The sequence below is a fragment of the Battus philenor genome, unplaced genomic scaffold (genome assembly GCF_028537555.1).
Source record: "Battus philenor isolate CCGP_79_NKW_IND1 unplaced genomic scaffold, ilBatPhil1.0.hap1 SCAF_30, whole genome shotgun sequence".
Lineage (NCBI taxonomy): Eukaryota > Metazoa > Arthropoda > Insecta > Lepidoptera > Papilionidae > Battus > Battus philenor.
The window spans coordinates 5,905,047-5,924,177 of record NW_027181694.1 but is presented as its reverse complement, the minus strand read 5'-3'; the positions used below and the strand labels follow the sequence as shown (position 1 = coordinate 5,924,177).

At 37.1% G+C, this 19,131-nt stretch overlaps 2 protein-coding genes across 2 annotated transcripts in view; one reads left to right on the top strand and one right to left on the bottom strand.

Annotated features, from left to right (window-relative positions):
• The window catches only part of Dap160 (dynamin associated protein 160), a 37,743-nt gene extending 22,733 nt beyond the window's left edge, over nt 1-15,010 (bottom strand). Inside the window, exons 1-11 of the mRNA XM_068771079.1 lie at nt 14,888-15,010; nt 13,676-13,774; nt 12,536-12,614; nt 10,107-10,955; nt 8,698-8,791; nt 7,697-7,848; nt 6,105-6,207; nt 4,439-4,568; nt 1,212-1,322; nt 1,076-1,140; nt 222-404 (exon numbers count right to left, since the gene is read on the bottom strand). Of these exons, the coding sequence (XP_068627180.1) occupies nt 222-404; nt 1,076-1,140; nt 1,212-1,322; nt 4,439-4,568; nt 6,105-6,207; nt 7,697-7,848; nt 8,698-8,791; nt 10,107-10,955; nt 12,536-12,614; nt 13,676-13,774; nt 14,888-15,010 (1,988 nt within the window). The remainder of the gene's footprint in view (nt 1-221; nt 405-1,075; nt 1,141-1,211; nt 1,323-4,438; nt 4,569-6,104; nt 6,208-7,696; nt 7,849-8,697; nt 8,792-10,106; nt 10,956-12,535; nt 12,615-13,675; nt 13,775-14,887) is intronic.
• Nucleotides 15,011-16,507: 1,497 nt separating this feature from the next.
• Nucleotides 16,508-17,898, top strand: galla-2 (MIP18 family protein galla-2). The gene is made up of 2 exons (XM_068771161.1): nt 16,508-16,851; nt 17,522-17,898. Exons 1-2 carry the CDS (start codon nt 16,575-16,577, stop codon nt 17,713-17,715), a joined length of 471 nt encoding a protein of 156 aa, XP_068627262.1. The 5' UTR covers nt 16,508-16,574; the 3' UTR covers nt 17,716-17,898.
• Nucleotides 17,899-19,131: the final 1,233 nt, after the last annotated feature.

Genomic DNA, 19,131 nt, shown 5'->3' with positions numbered 1-19,131 from the left:
CATGTGGATGGTGACGGCTGAAATGTTGATGATGATGAAATTAGCTATGACCTCTTAGCTCTCATACCAGTCTGGCAGTTGATATGCCAAGGTGACGAAGCCGCTGGATGCAGGCAGCAAAAGACCGATCATCGTGGTGATTGGGGGAGGTATATACCTTGCAGTGATATAAAGGTAATCTATTTTAAAGATAGGTGATCAATTTAATTTCTCAATCTTACCTCATTCCATCGATAGTACACTTGGCTGCAGCTACACTGGTCCGCGTATCCCGGATGGACTTTGCAAGAGTTGAGGCCCTTTGTACCGCAGTCCCTAAGGAGGCAGCCAGCGTTGCACTGCGGGCCTTCAACGCCAAAACCTTCGCCTGTTCGTCTGCCCTCAATGCCTCCAGTTCTCGTGTCCTGAATTTGTACATGTCCTTTAAAGTTTCTAATTTTTGTCACCAGATGGCGTTCGATGTTCATTAAATTCAAAAATTGCCAATAGATGGCGCTGTTAATTTATTTATTAGAGAAAGTATTTTTTCAGTATATACACATATATGGTACACACTATTAAAAAAATCAATGGCTTCAGAAATAATTAAAAACGTAATCATTACATAGTAAGAAAGAAATTGTCAATGTTAACTACATGTGTTAATAAACTAATAGAACATAATTTAGAATGATCGCTTTATACAGGTATATATAATATGATAAGAAATAGATGTAAAATATTGAAAGCATTTTTACACCTATAACCAATCACCCTGTATACGTCAGGTAAACTTTTAACTATATTAATAAATATTTATTTGATCAAATTATTAAAGACTTAGTAGTTTAAGAAAAACAAAATCAATTATCCCTATGTTTTAGTTTCAGGGTTACTCAATATAACATTATTTAACCTATACTCTGCAGTTACCTTTGGTAATGTATTTACCATCATCAGGAATATGGAGATTCGAAGACCAAAGTCGAGGTTCACCCATAAGGTGGACACATGATTTTGTTAAAGCCGTCGGGAGATGCATCATTCAGGCCGCTTCCGACAGGACTTTCGGTGTAAATAGAAAAAATGAACATACCTCTTCTTCTCCCACTCCAATTGGCACTGCCTCTCCATTTCCTTTCTCGCGGCTTCTCTCTTTTCCTATTACAAAAAAATATTTACCTATACACATTTTTAAAAACACATAAATAATAATTAATCCATCATTTTACCTGTTCTTCCTTCTGTTTCCTCAACAACTCTTCTTGTTCCTTCTTCTGCGCTTCTAGACGCAACTTCTCTCTCTTCTCCGCTTCTTCTCTTTCCTTACGCTCTCTTTCGGCCTGGAAAAAAAACCTTGTAGATATTTATTGTACAAAGATTTATGTCTTCTATCTTTGCAACGTTAAAGATATCAGTTCTACGATATGGAGATCATTATCACTTGCGTGCCCATAATGGTGATCACCTGCGACATGTTAGCGGTGGGAGGAAGAAGGGTATGGATAAAAACACGCACACGAGATATTTAAGAACAGAAGGCTTGACGTTTGTCTCCTCTCATCTTATTGCTTACATATCTTAAGACATGACTTACATTTATACGCACACTAGAGTCACCTTCTGAGATAAGTTCGTGGTGATCCAAGGTAGGAGGGATTGATAAAACGCACACGAGATATTTAAGAACAGACTACTTGACGTTTGTCTCCCTCTCACATCCTGCCGCTTACATATCTTAAGACATGACTTACATTTATACGCACACTAGAGTCACCTTCTGAGGTAAGTTCGTGGTGATCCGAGGGAGGAGGGATTGAACACACGCACACGGGATATTTAAGAACAGAAGGCTTGACGTTTGTCTCCTCTCATCCTACCGCTTACATATCTTAAAACAGGACTTTCATTTATACGCACACTAGTCACCTTCTGAGGTAAGTTCGTGGTGATCCGAGGGAGGAAGGAATTGATAAGACGCACACGAGATATTTAAGAAAAGACGGCTTGTCGTATGTCTCCCTTTTTGGCCGTGCTGCTTTTATATACCAATAGAAGAATACCACATGTGCACTCTTTAGTTACCGCCTGAGGTATAAGAGCGGCAAGATCGAGGAGGACAGATTGATAAGACGCACACCAGGTATTTTAGAACAGATGGTTTCACTTTCGTCTCCCTACCCCCTCTTGTCGCCCACATATCACAGATGACTAACACACGCACTCTTTAGTTACTGCCTGTAGCATGTGAGCGGTTAGACGATGGAGAACGGAATGACAAGACGCACACGAGGTATTGTATAACAAACGGCTTGACATCTATCTCCCTCTCGTGTCCTGCCCACATACCACAGGAGATTACCATGCGCACTCTTCAGTTTCCTCCTGAGGTATGAGAGCGGTAAGACTAAGGAGGAAAGATTGACAAGACGCACATGAGACATTTAAGAACAGATGGCTTGACGTTTATCTGTCTGTCCGTTTTAATAACATACTCCAGGAGATGTATTCTACTTGTGTGAATGCTATATATACTGTTTAAGTTACCTTCGTGCCAATAGTGTGTCACGAACAAAACGCACAAGAGATATACATGAGAACATTAGCAGTTGTTCCTGATTTGAAGATACAGGAGTCCCTTGCAAATTGTGGAGGTTGGGGTGGGAAGAAATAGCCCCCCCCCCCCTCCAACTAAATAAAAATAAGTAAACTAACACTTGCACACAAACTATAATATCTACAATTACATCTAGTTTTTACATTTTACCTCTTCCTCCTAGACAGCGTAAAAATAAAGAAAATTCAGAACAATGTATAAATTACATTTCACAATTGGGATATGTTGTTAAAGTTTTTCGAGAGGATCTACGACCCGTTTTAAATATATGCGGGAACAACACAATCTTTGACAACTGGAAATGCTTTATTTTCTTCTTACAAATAACATGACATCTGTCCTGATGTACATCGTTTTTTGACAGTCTTAAGGATACAACTCTCAAAAAAATAATTCTAACTAATCTATTAAAAAATAATGAACTATAAACTTATATATACATACACACACACATATATATATATATATATATATGAGATGAGACCTGTAGGGCAGTTTAACGTATACACATATACATACATCTCTATATACACATACATATATACCGACATACTTACATAAATTTATTAATATTGTATGTCATATAAACTTAGGTTATATGTATATACATATATATATATATATATTTAAGTTTATAGTTCATTATTATGTAATAGATCAGTTTTACATATATATATATATATATATATATATATATATATATATATATATATATATATATATATATATATGCAACTCTACTCAAGTTATTAAGACAGAAGATAACTGAACTACATATATATGTAAATATTATCCTTTGATATATATATAGGGAGCAATGATATCCCAGCGGTAGAAGACTGACTTGCAACCGTGGATCAAGGGTTCAATTACAATATAACATCTCATACAATTCACACTCTGTGCATTAATTATATAAGATTACCACTGCTCACAAATAAATTTCTAGATGGATGGATGGATGGGCAGAATCTTCCTCTGCGTATCATAACACCACACTGATATCAACTCGCCTGCCCAGCATTGTGATTATGGTATATCAACCTTTAAAACCTTCTGGGTGAAACTTATGCCTTGCAGTGGTACATATATAGGCTGTAACGATACATACAGGATGATTTCTAATAAATATAAATTTTAAATACACGAATTGACAGATCATTGCCAGCAAATGTTAAAGATTTTACATTCATTTCCAATTAACAGATTTAATGTTATCACTTTGAAATATGATCAATAGCTTGCAGTACAAACTGCATGGATAGATATTTAACAATAATTAATTGTAACATGTGTGGTTTTATCTAATATATAAAATTCTCGTGTCACGGTGTTCGAACTTGAACTCCTCTGAAACGGCTCGACCGATTTTTACCAAATTTTATATGCGTATTCAGTAGGTATGAGAATCGGCTACTATCTATTTTCCATACTCCTAAGTGATAAGGGTGGTCCACCCCTAATTTTGATTTTTTAAACAATTTTTTTGGTTTTTATTTTATTATGATACAGCATACTAAAATACATACAACCCTAAATTTTCACCCCTCTACTATTAACCCTTATTTTTTATTTGTTAATTAAAAACTTTATTTTTTTTGCAAAACAACGTTTGCGGGATCAGCTTGTTTACTATATTATCATTACATTATATACATTCACTAATCTTAAACCTTTACACAGAAAAACAATCACCCTGTATGTGACTATATGAGATCGTACCAGCAATAAAAAGATTGGCAGGTTGAAATGGCAGCAGGCAAGTCACGTGCCATTTCAAACCTATTCAAAGGTGCTGAAAGTATGACATTCAAATTACCAACATTTTCGATCTACCCTCACCTTTTCCTTCATATGTGCGTCTGCCAATTGAGATCTCCTTCTCTCTAACTCCGCCTGTCCTCGTGCCATGTTCTCTCTTCTTCTCTCTTCGTACGACTTGGCGCTGCTAGTGCTCGTTACAGATTCTCTTCTATATAAATCAATAGCATAATTAATACAATATCTAGAAGAGTGTTTCCCAATATGATATTTAATGGAATCAGGCGTTACCTTGCGGAAGTCCATCCTAAGAAAGAAAAGGACCAATATTTAGCCACTTCCGCACATGCAGTGGTAGTCGTGCAATAAAGTGCACCGCCCGCCAGCCAGCTGATAAATGCGTATGCGGCAAACAATGCTAATCACACAACCGCCACCGCCGAATTACTCAACACGTGTTTCACCCCTCCACGGGGCATCTTCAGGAGTTATGTTACACCGATTAGTGCCAAACACGAGATTGTGCGAGTAGTGCAAAAAATATGAGTCACACGCCCCACAGGGGCGTATATTCGAAAGTGGACTTGATACGAGTTTAACCAAAAACCTTTAGTAAGGCTAAAGTGGCATATAAAAAGTTGAAAAATACTCGTCTGGAGAGAAAATGAGTTATTCGTCTGAAGTGGCAGTGGTGGCACTTGTGCAATCGACGGCAGATATAAGTTCTCAAGTGGCGACCAGCCGGTGGACAAGGTGTGGGCAGGCCTTCCACTATGTGGACTAACTAGACGTTCAAGGACGCAGGAAGTATAGGAGGGTAGCTGTAGTAGCAGATCTTTGAGGAAGGTGTATACCTGATAGTTGACCTCTAATTATCGCATAATTCCATTGAATCACCGATAGGGTGCGGATTACTTCACATTGTAGAGGTGACTATTGCGGTTATCGGGGCTGACGGCCCGTGTACCATATTTAAACTGGCTTAATTACAATGTATTAACGTTCACACCTTCACCGACCACACCTCTTTTTTTTCGGTGGGGGAAATCTTCCGGTATTCAAGATGCCCTGCCTCTGGGGGGAGGACAGGGGTATGTGGGATTCCTACCCCCCCACCCCCCTGGTGGTCGCCCTCTGCGCTATACGTGGGACCGCGGTATCTCCTGGTCAGGGATCGCCACGTGGTCTTCCCTCGCGCCGTGCTATTTTTCGATAGCCCGTCCCGGGGTATGCGTGGATACGCTACCCCCGAAACCCTCGTGGTGCTATCACGATGGGTCGAGACCACGTCGAACCATCGTCCGTCTCAAAGACACCGACCACACTCTTGACCCTACTTAAGCAATTTCTTAACTACCTCCACCCAAATTCTTCGTTTCAGCCCGTAGACGCCCAGTGCAAGGCATAAGGCTTTCGTTAAAGTTATCTATGGAAGGATAAATCATAACTGCGACGCATGGAAGGCAGTTGAATCCTTATTTCACACTAATGGCGTTGAAAGTCTTCTATATCGTACTTATTGTCAAGATAATTATGAGCACACAACTAAGTTAAATATACAAGGGATGAATACACATTGAATTAGTTTATTCTTCGAATAGTGGTATATATATATATCATTTCAGATATCTTCGACGATGAAGCCATATCACAAAAATTATTTTTAACATTTCTATATCGAGCTATTGAAACTTTTTTAACATGCAATTACTAATTTTATTTTCAGACTTTTTTTACCAACACTGACCTGAATGTAGGTGGTATAAGTTCTGGAGGCAGCTTGGCTGGTACTGGGTCGCCATGCGTCGCTCTCTCGCAGAGGTACATAGCTAGAACGAATTCTTCACAACCTGGAAACAATTTTGCCAAGTTCAAATTATGTTTTTTATAATCTTCAATTTTATTTTGGAATATTAGGGAAATCCCCAGCTTTTAAATTATACCCGTATAGGTCTTTTGTAACAAAATATTGTAATATAAAATGCTATGCAATTAAAGTACGTTTTAGCAGACGGGAATTACAGTAACTGGCGATAAATATTGCACATCGATCTCTGAAAAGAGAGAATCGCACACACTATTTGTATTTCGTGCGACAGAGATAGCGCTTTATGAAGCCGAAATTAGCCAATTGTCTCTTTCGATTGTCGATGTGCAATATTTATTATTATAATATTTGGGTATTGTACATAAAGAATTTACATTATATAAATAAGTTCACTTTACTTTTTGATGACAGTGTTATAACAGGTTGTCAAATATCTCCCTTCCGCTTTTTTGCTCTTTATTCAAGCTTTATAAAAAGTGTTACAGTGATCGGATTTAGTTCAAATATGCGCCGTTTTGTTCGATAATCTGTTTCCATCTAGACGGCAACTTCATAATACCTCCCTCGTAGAAGCCCCCCTCCTTATTTGCGAAGAACTGTCCGAGTTCTTTCAAGAATGGGTCGAGTTCGTTCCGTTTCAGCAGCATATCGCAGGCGTTGATTCGGTCCAGAAGGTTTTTTTTGCGTCAAATAATGCGGCACCCAAACATCAAGCTTTTTTTGTATCCAGCCTTCTGCAGATGGTTTAAAATGGTTTGGTGACTAACTCCCATCTCCTGGGCGATGTCACGAGATGCCACATGCCGGTCTAACTCGATGTAGTCCATGATTTGATCGGTATTTGTCGTCACAGGTCTTCCGCCGGCTGGCTTATCCATGGTGTCGTTTTCGCCGGCTCTGAATCGTCGAAACCATTCCTCCGCGGTTCGAAGTGATAGAGTACCATCCCCCAAAACACCATTAATCTCACGGAACGTTTCTCTAGCGGATTTGCCTTTAACGAAGGAAAACTTTAAAATAGCGCGAATTTCGGCGTTAGTGAACTCCATGTTTACACGTCTATAACTGTTGAACGCAATATCCAAACTAATCATGCATAGCGTCGTTTTGTAGGTTATGTCAAGACCTTTCCAATTATGTATAGTATTGCCAGATACGAGCTCTGTAGCGCTTTGTACATAGCCGCGAAATTCAAAAGACAAAAAGGCGGAAGGAAGATACTTGACAACCTATTATTTTATATTCAGGCCAAAATGTCAGAAGGCGCCGAAGAGGATGGTAAACTAAACATGATGGAAGTCACCCTTAAACAGCTTCGAGATAAGGTAAGCATATTAGGCATTTGATATGAAAGGTTTTACATCTATATATATATACATATATATGAGCTTCTCTTTATATATTGCTTAGTCTATGCATTTATTATTATATAGTTTCAGAAATAAATTAAACCAATAAATAAGTGATAATTCTCCAGTCATTCCCTCCTTAAGATTCAATCAGATACGTACCAAGTTTCCCATCAGCGTCCAAGTCGGCCAGTGCCCAGATTTGAGCCAGCGCCGCCTGAGGAAGCCTGGACTGCAGCATCAGCGCCCGTGCCTGGACTCCGGACACCCATCCTGTCTTCGTTCGATCGGTTACATTGAAGAGTTGGGTGTACCTAGAACATTAAATATCACCGCCTCGTTCATCATTTTCAGCCGTAACATTTTTCAGTCGAGCCTTTAAAAACTACCAAGCGAGAGAAAATTACAGAATTCTTCAAATCATTGTTAAAGACAGTGATTCCCAAAGTGGTCTATATCGACCCCTTGAGGTCTATGACAACCTGCAAGGGGTCTACATTAGCGAAAAAAAATTTAGGGGTCCATGAAATGAAAATGGGGGTCCACGATAGTGGATCAAATAAAAAAACAAACAAATATAAAAAAAATCTATTTACTTTTTCGAACATTTTGATTACTTATCTTAAACCAAATTTTCCCAAACTTTTTTGTGTCGTAGACCCCTTGCCATGTTTTTCCGTGTTGGGTTTTGATTTTTTTTTTGATTGATTTCCTGTAAATTTCTAACTGTAGTGAAGTTTAGTGTTAAAAACTTAAAGTAAAAAAACATGTTAATTTAAACATTTATTAATTGAATTTAAAACTAAAACTACTCATAATAAAATTTTGTATCTGTTATGTGAAATATACGTAATATTAAATAAACAATTTTTTTACTTCATAGGTACTTTTATAAATAATGTATATGTTTTGATGTTATAAGATGGTATGATGTAAGTAAATAGGTACTATCAGTGTACGTGTTGAGATCCACTATCGCGGACCCCCATTTTCATTTCATGGACCCCCAAATTTGTTTTCGCTGACGTGGACCCCTTGCAGGTTGTCATAGACCACTTTGGGAATCACTGGTGTAGAGTGTAAAAAGAACAGGTTCTAGTAACGAATCTTGGAAAAACCCCTGAATTTGGCGGGAAAATGCCAATAAATAATGTAATACTCACTTTAGCTTCTGTGGCTGCGGTATTCCCCATTCGACTGCCGGTGGTGGAGTCATCACCCCCATAGGAGGTTCCGTCGGACTACCCACGAGAGAGCCTGAAAAAAAAAAAACCTTATATCTGTACAGTACCCGGCGGTAAATATTGCACATCGAACTTTGGAAAGAGACAATCGGCTAATTTCGGCTTCGTATAGCACTATCTCTGTCCCACACTACCTATGTGACGTTTTGTCAGTCGTGCGACAGAGATAACGCTCTACGAAGCCGAAATTAGCCGATTGTCTCTTACCAAAGTTCGATGTGCAATTTTTATCGCCGGGTATTGCAATTAATTGTAATTTAGATCACTCAAACTTGAGTATCCTGTTCGAAATGAGGGTAGTTGTTTATTTTCTCACTACTTATGTGTTACCAGAAAAATGTTTTTTTTTCTTAGAAACTGATTGACAGGTATCGGATGTGTGTGTATATATATGTGTGTGTCTATAAAAATTAGGGAGACGAAAGCAAATGAGATGTATGACTATATCAGTGTGCGAGTGAGATGAAAAATCACACCTGCATCTGCCTCGTTTTGTCTTAACTCACATGTTTGACAAATTACTGGTTTATTTTAAACTTCATGATTTGTAATTATTCTATGTTTTATATACGTATAATCGATTATAAGTATAAAAGGTATGAATGTATAGCAGATTTGTCAGCAAAACACCTTTGCTTTTTAACCAATTTCCAATCCATTCTGTATAGAGTGATCGCTCTCAAATATTAAATTTTTTTTTTTTCTATTACAACTCAACAGGCTTATTACATCTGGTAGCAGTCTGCATGTACAGATAAAAACAATAATTGATTTTAATAATTCGTAATACAAATTTTAAAATCGATTTTTCTTACTATATTATACTATTATGTGATTATTTCTGAAATCATTGATTTTTAAACGGTTTTATTTAGTTCGACCCGTACGGAATTTGTTTATTTGGGTCAAAGTTAGAAATTGAAATTTAAGCACCTTCCCGTTGTCAGATTGATCTGAAATTTGGTACACACATTTAATTTAGATGACAATACAGTATTATAAAATCAATAACATTATAAATCTAAGACGGCCTCCGATACAAAATGGCGGATTACGTATTTTTCCTTAACCCCCTCAATATGGGTATCAAATGAAAGGGATACACTAGTAAAACATGATGATTATCTCAAAATTTAAAATTCAAGATGGACGCCGTTCCAATATGGCGAACTAGGTACATATTTTTCCACAACCACCACAATATGTGTATCAAAAAACCGTTTAACTTAAAAGTTTTTTAAATGTATTTATTTAGATAGAGTGAGCCATGAATTGTTTTAAACTAAAGTTTTTACACATATAAACAATCATCCTGTATGTGTACTTACCCGGTTTAGAAAGAGAATCACTTCTGATCGCTGTGATTGGTGTAGATGTAATCGGTTGACCTGGGATTGATCCAGCGACTGTATTCACAGTTTTAGGTGGACTACTGATCAATGATCCAGCTGTGGTTCCAGCTGGTAACTGGGGCTGCGATGATGGAACAAGAGGTGATGGACCGACTAAAGGCTGCGCTGGTGTTGGAGGTATTAAAGGAGGAGTGCCTATGAGAGGTTGATTTTGCATTTGAGGCATCGATGGAATAAGTGGTTGACTTGGTGGTGAGACGATAGATTGGGAACTTGGAATCGTTGGTTGAGATCCTGGAATCATTTGTTGAGATGCTGGAATCATTGGTTGTGATGCTGGAATCATTGGTTGAGATGCTGGAATCATTGGTTGAGATGCTGGAATCATTGGTTGTGCAGTTGGAATCGTTGGTGGTGCAGTTGGAATCATTGGTTGAGAAGCAATTAATGGTTGACTTCCAATAAGAGACTGCGTTGCCGGTTGAGATGCTGGTGGAATAGTTTGGGATTGGTTTAACATCGTCTGAGATATCAATGCTGGTTGGCTGCTTGGTATCAATGGTTGTCCAACAAGTTGACTTTGTGGTTTAACACCAGAAATTAGATCTGGAACTGCTTGAATCGGTTTAGAAGGTGGGATAAGTGGTGGTTGTGGTACTGATGGGCCAGTGTTTATTAGTGGTTGGGAGCCGAAATCGCCGAGGAGTGATTGGTTTGATGGCATCGGTTGACTGGTGGGCAGGCCTGAGATTAGAGGCTGTTGGGGTGGGATTGTAGGCATTGGTGGTATTGGAGGTTTCGCTGGTGGGAATTGTTGTTTTGGACCTAAAACAAACGATTATTGTTATATTTAAATCTGATTTTGTTCTTACTTTTCCTCTCCAAATTGTTCTGCTTTGGAATTTACTTCTCCGTATTAGACAGCCAACCGTTATGGGTTTGAAAGGAATGTTCGAGAACTATTCCTAGGAGAATCAATATGACTTCATTATTTCTTATATTATATTTAAGTATGTTTTATTAGTAAATATGTATCATATATATATATATATATAGCACATAACAGGCGTGGCCAAGCTCTGTGAGCCGCAATTGAATACGCATATAAAACACAAAAGATATTTTTTTTACAAAAATCATATTGAAATTACATGACAAAAGTACAATATATGTGCATTGAAGTTAGATATATGCACACGTATATGACAGCACTCCTAACAATACTCAAGACGCCGGTTAGTTAATTACGATCGGTGTTTGGATTTCGCTAATTCTATGCTGGAATAATAATAATAATTGTTGACGCCGGTAATTTGTTTCGATTTCCCAGCAGTTGACATGGGTTATATAAATTTAAATACAGAAATAATTCGACAATCAATCGGAGACAAAAATAATCGTTCAAAGAGCCGAAACTTGTGCATCCCTGGTATATACTAAACATTATTTTTTATCAATACATATAGTTATGTATTTTTAACTTTATAATATTATTTGTGATATTTTAACCTATGCCCAGCGGTGGACATACTATGCCTGAAATAAAGATTATAACTGGCCACAAATGTTGCTATGTTGTTTCAGCCTCTAGAAGCCCACTGCAAAAACGGACCGAAAGAGAATGTGAAGAATGAAAGAAGAGAGAGAAAATAAAAGATAATGTGAAAAAATTAAATGCTAATAATGTCCCTATCCCACCATAAATAGGGGTATGAGAGGCCCCCAATAGCGCGGGTCATAAAAAAAATAGCCCACTGCAAGGCATAGCCCTCCTTTTAAAAGTCGCCATGATGAACAGTCTTGCACCACCCGCACCCAGCGACCTTGACTATGTCATCATTCCACCAAGTGGAAGGCCTATCCACGCCGGATCCACCCGCTCGTGGTCATCACCAATCCACCTCAACGATGATAGAATATAAACTCACAATTTATAGCCTCAGTTTTATTTCTTCCATGAACATCAAACAGTATGATCAAGAATTAGTGTAATTAACAAGATGATGATAGAGTATGGAGAAACAGATCACTCGACGAATCGAACGATGGTGGGCATCGTTCATGTAGCTCTGGAACATCTAGTCCAAAATATCGCAATGTCGTTTATGATTAGCATATGCTGCCAGAAAACACTGATTCTTGCGGGAGGCCCATGCCTCACATTGGGCTTCTATTGGCTAATATGGTGATGGGTATCTATCGCCACGCTTGGCAGGCGGGTTGGCAATTTCATATTGGTGGTATGGTACAGAGGACACTGCTACCCATCTGTAAACTTGTTTATAAGCATTGGCAATCCTATATTAATGCACAAAGTGTGAATAATATATGATTGTTTCCCGGATTGCCTTATTGTGACTGTCACTAAATTAAAAAAAAATTCATTGCAAGACTTAAAAGGTTACCTGTTGGACTCAACGAAGCGAGAAGAGAAGGCGGCAAAGCCTTCGGTACTTCAATGCCGTGCAACTTAAGATTTATAATCTGTAATCAAAATTAAATTATATATTATCTGTATTCCATGTATAACATCCACCGGAAGTATGTCCTGGCCCTGCGAAGGCACGCATCCTCGCATATTTATGACGTATGTGGGACTGCAGCTCTGGTCTTAGGAGTTTAGACACTAGGCCACCGCCGTTAAAACTACAATAGAATGGCGAGGTATAAAAGTCCACCTGGACAGAGCTCACATTCCAAGGTCTAAGTGAAGTCCGTCAGGAGTGCGGCAGGTATCCTGACGGAGGACATTACTAAACATCAACCTTCTGCCAAAAAGTAATGTTGCAGAAGGAGCCTTCGAAGATAGAGGATAAACATCTGAGACCCCTATCCGCAGTCGGGGACCTGGACGTCAAAGGTTGTTACACCGCGCCTTACTCCAACCCCCTTAACATGGTCTTGGCGAAGGATTCGGGGTGATCGGCTGCAAGTGAACAGTTGAGGCACTAGATCAGCGCTATTCAAACAACGGTAAAACGGCGAGGTATAAAAGTCCACCTGGGCAGAGCTGCCATACCCAGGTAAGCGTATGTGGAGTACGTCAAGAGGGCGGCTGATATCCTGACATCACTAGACATGAACCTTCTGCAAAAAAGTGATGCAGAAGGAGCCTTTGAAGATAGAGAGAGGAAGAGCATCTGAGATCCTAATCCGCAGCCAGAGACCTAAAAGTCGAAGGTTGTTATACCGCACCTTTCTCCAACCTCCTTAACATGTAAGAAAAGGACCAATATTTAGCCACTTCCGCACATGCAGTGGTAGTCGTGCAACAAAGTGACCTCTCACTCTGTGTTTGGCACTAATCGGTGTAACATAACTCCTGAAGATGCCCCGTGGAGGTGAGAAACACGTGTTGAGTGATTTGACGGTGGCAGTTGTGTAATTCGCATTGTTTGCTGCATACGCATTTATCAGCGGGCTATCGGGCAGTGCATTTTGTTGCACGACTACCATTGCATATGCGGAAGTGGCTAAATATTGGTCTTTTTCGTACATAAACTTATATTACAAATATATAACTGAATACACAAAGTGTATCTTACCTTGCAGGCAATGGAGAACTCTTTCAGATCCAGCTTACCATCAGCATTCGTATCAGCCAGTGACCATATCTGACCAAGAATAGGCGGTGGCAGTTGCGACTGAAAAATTAACACGTGTAAACACATCCGATTTTAGTTGAAATATGTCATAGTTACTTAATACAGTGATTAATTAAGACCTGGAGCCATGATGGAGCATTATCACCATCATCAGCCGATAGACAACCACAAAGAGGCATAGGCCTCCTTGACTATGGCGTTGGTCCCCTAGTGGGAGAATTACCCGCGTCTACCTACTAGTGGCCTGTTCACCAGAATTACTTTCATTTTTCCACTATGTTAGGGATACCGGAAAGTAATGTCGTTTCTGGCGACATATTTTACAGAAAAATCTAATTGATTTACTACCGCTCCGTCATTGATTTGTATACTAGACGGCAAAAGGTTGTAACGAAGGTGAACATATTGTTGATTAGAAATAAAATCTTGATAAAGTAGTCATGTGAATGTAACTTAAGAAAGTGACATTACTTTCCAGTCCCCCTATTATATATATATATTTATATATATATATATATATATATATCTTGTTCTCCCCTATTATGTTTGTGGGCAGTGAACTTATATTTTTGTTATTAATTTCTTCTCTCTTCTTTTTTTCTTCTTTTTTCTCTCGCTTATAAGAGCCGCTAAATCTTTTGTTGTAAAAAATATTTAATAATTAAAGAAAAACAATAGAAGGTAATGAAGAATCTTTCAATGAATTATACGCAGATGCTTTATCTGATTGTCCAAATGATTGTGAATCAAACTGTGGTGACTGAACATGATGCTGCATCAGAAGAGAGCGGCTCTGATGTTAGGCCAACAAAATATCAAAACAGAAATATTACGGCATCTGATAGTGACAATTTGAAAGAAGAGTGGAACGAACATGATATTTCACCATACTTTCATAATTATGTAAATATTCCTGGTGCAACTATTGAACTTGGTGACTCTCCAAATATCAGTAAGGTAATAGCTTTGTTTCTTGATAGCAGTTTTTATAATTTATTCTTTAGGCACATTAATTTGTATCAACAAATATCAAACAGTACCAAACAGTACCCGACCATTGAAACAAGATCAATTTACAGTAAAGTTGCCTATCAATAATGTGTTATCAGTAGTAAATTATATATCAAATTTATATAAAAAAATCTAAATTACCTGCAACATGAACCTCTTGGCCTGTTCTCCGGAGAGAGTTCCATTTATTGGTCCCAAGTTACGAAAGTGCTCAGCAAACTTGGCATGCTCATGGGGCTGGATCACCCAGGGATCTCCCGCCATTCTGATAGAATTTATACACGGTGATTAATTATAGGTGTAAAACCTTTAAAGGTTTCAATGTATGACTCATTCGCTGTCAATGTACATGATGCACCCTATTCAAAAATCTAAATATTAAGGAATGTAATAATAATGTAGTAAGAAAAAGCTAGTTATAAATACAGCAGATGGTTTATTGCAGATGATTACACAAGCTAAGCAAGGGATAATATGTATTTTTAAGACATCTCTTCAGCAAGTAATCTGTCTAGAAGATGATGTAAATACCTGATGGTCTGTTCATAAAAAAGAACTCAAATTGAAGGACACCAGATGATGATAGACTTAGGCTCTGGAAGAATCGCTGCTCACTAGAGTTGTAGCTTACACTTGCAGATTAACAAAATTCTTTTACAATATTGATAACTATATAGATTTTATAATTAATAAAAACTATAGATCCTTTTTCTAATCAATTATAATATTAAATAGGTAATAAGTTTCGCTAATTAGAAGGAATTACTTTAAATCTGCAGTATTATCGATAGAAGTGTTAAAAAATCTTGAATATATAAAATATATTGTCTATCGTATAACTACAGTTGAACTCGAACTATATAAAATGGTTTACTAGCTATTAACATTATATTAAATTAAAAATTGATACAGTTAAAATTAGATATAGAGAAAGTTATGAAAGAAATAGAAATTCAACAGTAACATTTAAATAAAACAAATATTACTGTAATTTTAAAATAGCTTACTTTTGTGTTCAGACGACTGTATCACTTTTGAACGTATAACGCCCCTTGTTACAATGATTATGAAATTAAATGATCTTCGGGAATCGGATCGAGATGTATTGTATTGATCTTGCAAAACGTCAAATAAACTTTGTCAGTTTAAGCGTTTAGAAATTTACAAATAAATTCCTTAAATAATTTTGTTATATTACATATAATTTTTCACTGTGTATTTTCAAAAAATATTGTCATTTCTTAAATATCTATTTTTAATTTAAATGCATTTTTTGTCAATTAAACTCGTGAAAATAAAAATCGAAGAGGGCTATATTCGACACATCTCTATAAGATCAAATTAGGAATAATAATGTTCGTAGAGGAACATAAGTAACCGTCATAGTCCAGCAAAATGGTAAGTTCAAGTGAAAGGATGGCTACTAGAGCCTTAAGGTTCTGAAGTGGAAACCAGGGATTGATTAACGTAGCGTGGGATGTGTACCTACAAGGTGGTCAGGCTTGCACGTTTCCACTGGTCCCTATTGGACATTTATGGGCAAACCAATAGCCTGTGAACATCCTACGGCTGAAAAGATGATGATGATGATAATTAATTATATTATAAAAGCTTCACAACTGGTTAAAATAACTCTAGAGAGTTTAATAGAATTTTATTTTCAATGTAAATTTATAGAACATTGTTTATTATTTATTTTTATAATCTGTATGAACAATGGCTAGGATTTTTGAACGCAATGTTTAATGTCAACAACTAAATTCAGTCTAACTAACCTACTATCAAAATCTGATGTTATGTTTATAATTTAGAAAATTTCAGTGACAATATGACGAAAATAGCGGATAATGTCAATCCTAATATATACGAAAAGGAAACTGACCGCGAGATAACTTCTCAGGATTACGATGAAGAAGTTGTAGACGATTTTGATGAAAGGGAAATATTCGATTTGATTCGTAATATAAATGATCCCGAACATCCCCTGACCCTCGAGGAGCTCCGCGTCGTTGAGGAGAAGAATATATCCGTGGACAATAAGCACAATGTGGTCTATGTGCATTTTACACCAACAATTCCACATTGCAGTATGGCTACTTTGATAGGTAATATTCTGGTTTCGAATTTTTATATTGTTTATATTATCTTATTAGAACAAAATTACAATTAACCTAATTTTTAATTAATATCATGTTATAATAAGATTCAGTAATACCTATACAAGGTGATTATGTTGAACATGTATAATGAATAAAATAGTTTACATTTAGCTACTTTTCTGTCAATGTGTGGTAAATTACCAGAGAAGCTTTGGGAAACTATTGCTTCTTTGACAAGTAATAATAAGTAATATAAATTATAAATGTATTGATAATACAGTAAGAAAGTGTTTTAAAAGTTCACAGCGCTTTTGCACTGCAAGTTCCAGCGTCTTTGTTGCTCCATGGCAGTAGTAACAAAGTGATTCTAAATTAACTTTTTACCATTTCTACATGTTATATTTACAAAATTATCTTGTCAGGGGCTATGAGCTATGTACTCAGATGTTAGTTTTAGTTATTTAGATGTTGATTTTGCTAGTGATTCTGTGGATGATAAAAAAAGAAAGACACAAGCAGTGATGATAGCAGTATTATAACTCATTATATTCATTGTTTCTTTATAATATGAAAAGAATTATTACAATCATTGATATTTGTCTAAATTAAATTGTTTTACATGGCAATATCGGAATATACAATTATTATTTATAAAGTATTATACTAAACTTTCCAGGTCTCTCCATCCGTGTCCAGCTGCTCCGAGCCCTGCCGAGCCGGTTTAAAGTGACAGTGCAAGTCTCCGAAGGTACACATGTATCGGAACATGCAGTGAACAAACAGCTAGCTGATAAAGAACGTGTGGCAGCCGCTTTGGAGAATAACAACCTGGTGCAGATCATCAATGAATGTGTAGCTTCTAAAGAATAGGATATTTTTTGATTTAGATTTAATCAAAATGTTGTAAATGTAAGTAAAAAAAATGATGTAACCATAATGTATGTGTTATAAGAGATAGATAATTTATTTTTTAATAAAATTGTTTATTGTTGAGACATTAAATCAATATATGTAGTTCTTTTTCTTTTCAACTAAATGACACACACTACAAGGTATAAGCCTCCCCCAAAAATCTCTTAATAAAAAGAGTTTGCTTACAATGGACTAATTCAGAAATGAATTGTCCTTTGTGCTATGCAACAAAGGAACCAGCAAAGCAGCTAAAAGAGGGTGTTCTAGTACCAGTGTACTAGAAGAAAAATAACAAAAAAAGAAAAGGTTCTCCAGCTCCACCATCTCCAAAAGACATAAGAAAAGATGGTGCTGAACATTGACCAAAAGTAGGTGGGTCACCCCGGTGCAAATTTCCCAAATGTAAAGGCTATTCCACAATTTCGTATAATAAATGTGGCGTCAATTGGTGCTTAAATAAAATAATTATTGTTTTTTGAATTATCATTAAGAATAAAGAAGACTAAGTAAACAATATTTTTTTATTTATTTAGTACCGGGCTAAATTTTTGAAAATGCATGATGATGTAAATTTCCATCATATTGTTTTTTACATAATACATATTTTTATTTACACTAGGTTTTTTTTTTAAATATTTTTCCTTTAATCTAGAGCGTTAATTACATCACCCTGATTTATTTTAAAAAAATAGTAAAAATCATGCAAAGAAGGGTTAAGTAAGAAGAGGACCAATATTTAGCCACTTCCGCACATGCAGTGGTAGTCGTGCAACAAAGATGCACATAGAGTCGTGCAAAGTACACAGAGTGACTCGGTGTTTGGCACTGGTCGGTGTAACATTTCCTGAAGATGCCCCGTGGAGGAGTGAAACACGTGTAGAGTGAATTAACGGAGGTAGTTGTCACTTTCTTAATATATATACCGTATTTTTAGAGTTAAATTTATTATGTATTTAAAAACCAATAGTGTACCGTTTCTGCTGTGTTGGGGAAGGTAAAAGAGAACAGCAAACTCGGCAACATATGAAAAATATATTCTCATGTAAAGGATAGTAGGCAGAAGACCTGGTCTGAAGTTACTCCGCAGGTCTGTACTCCCCTGATGGTGGTGGTAAGCAGCTGCAGGATCTCACAGGACTGGTCGGGCGGCAGTTACGATAAAAATTAACTCTAGTTACGTATTAATAATAAAATTGTTTAATTATCAATGCTTAAAGTTCAATTCTATAGACAATTGAGCTTCCTTGTTAAAATTGTATATACATAGGGGCGGTTTAACCTATAGTGCAGGGTGTGCAATGCACAACGGCGGCGCCGTCTCAGGGGTCACCGCGGCGCTCCATGAGACAGCTATGAGCATCCTCTTGGAGCATC

Excerpts from the sequence above, each read along its gene's own strand:
- galla-2 (XM_068771161.1), top strand. The coding sequence starts at position 16,575 with ATGACGAAAATAGCGGATAATGTCAATCCTAATATATACGAAAAGGAA. Across the intron at positions 16,852-17,521 it reads CAGTATGGCTACTTTGATAG|GTCTCTCCATCCGTGTCCAG; the intron begins GTAATATTCTGG and ends TAAACTTTCCAG.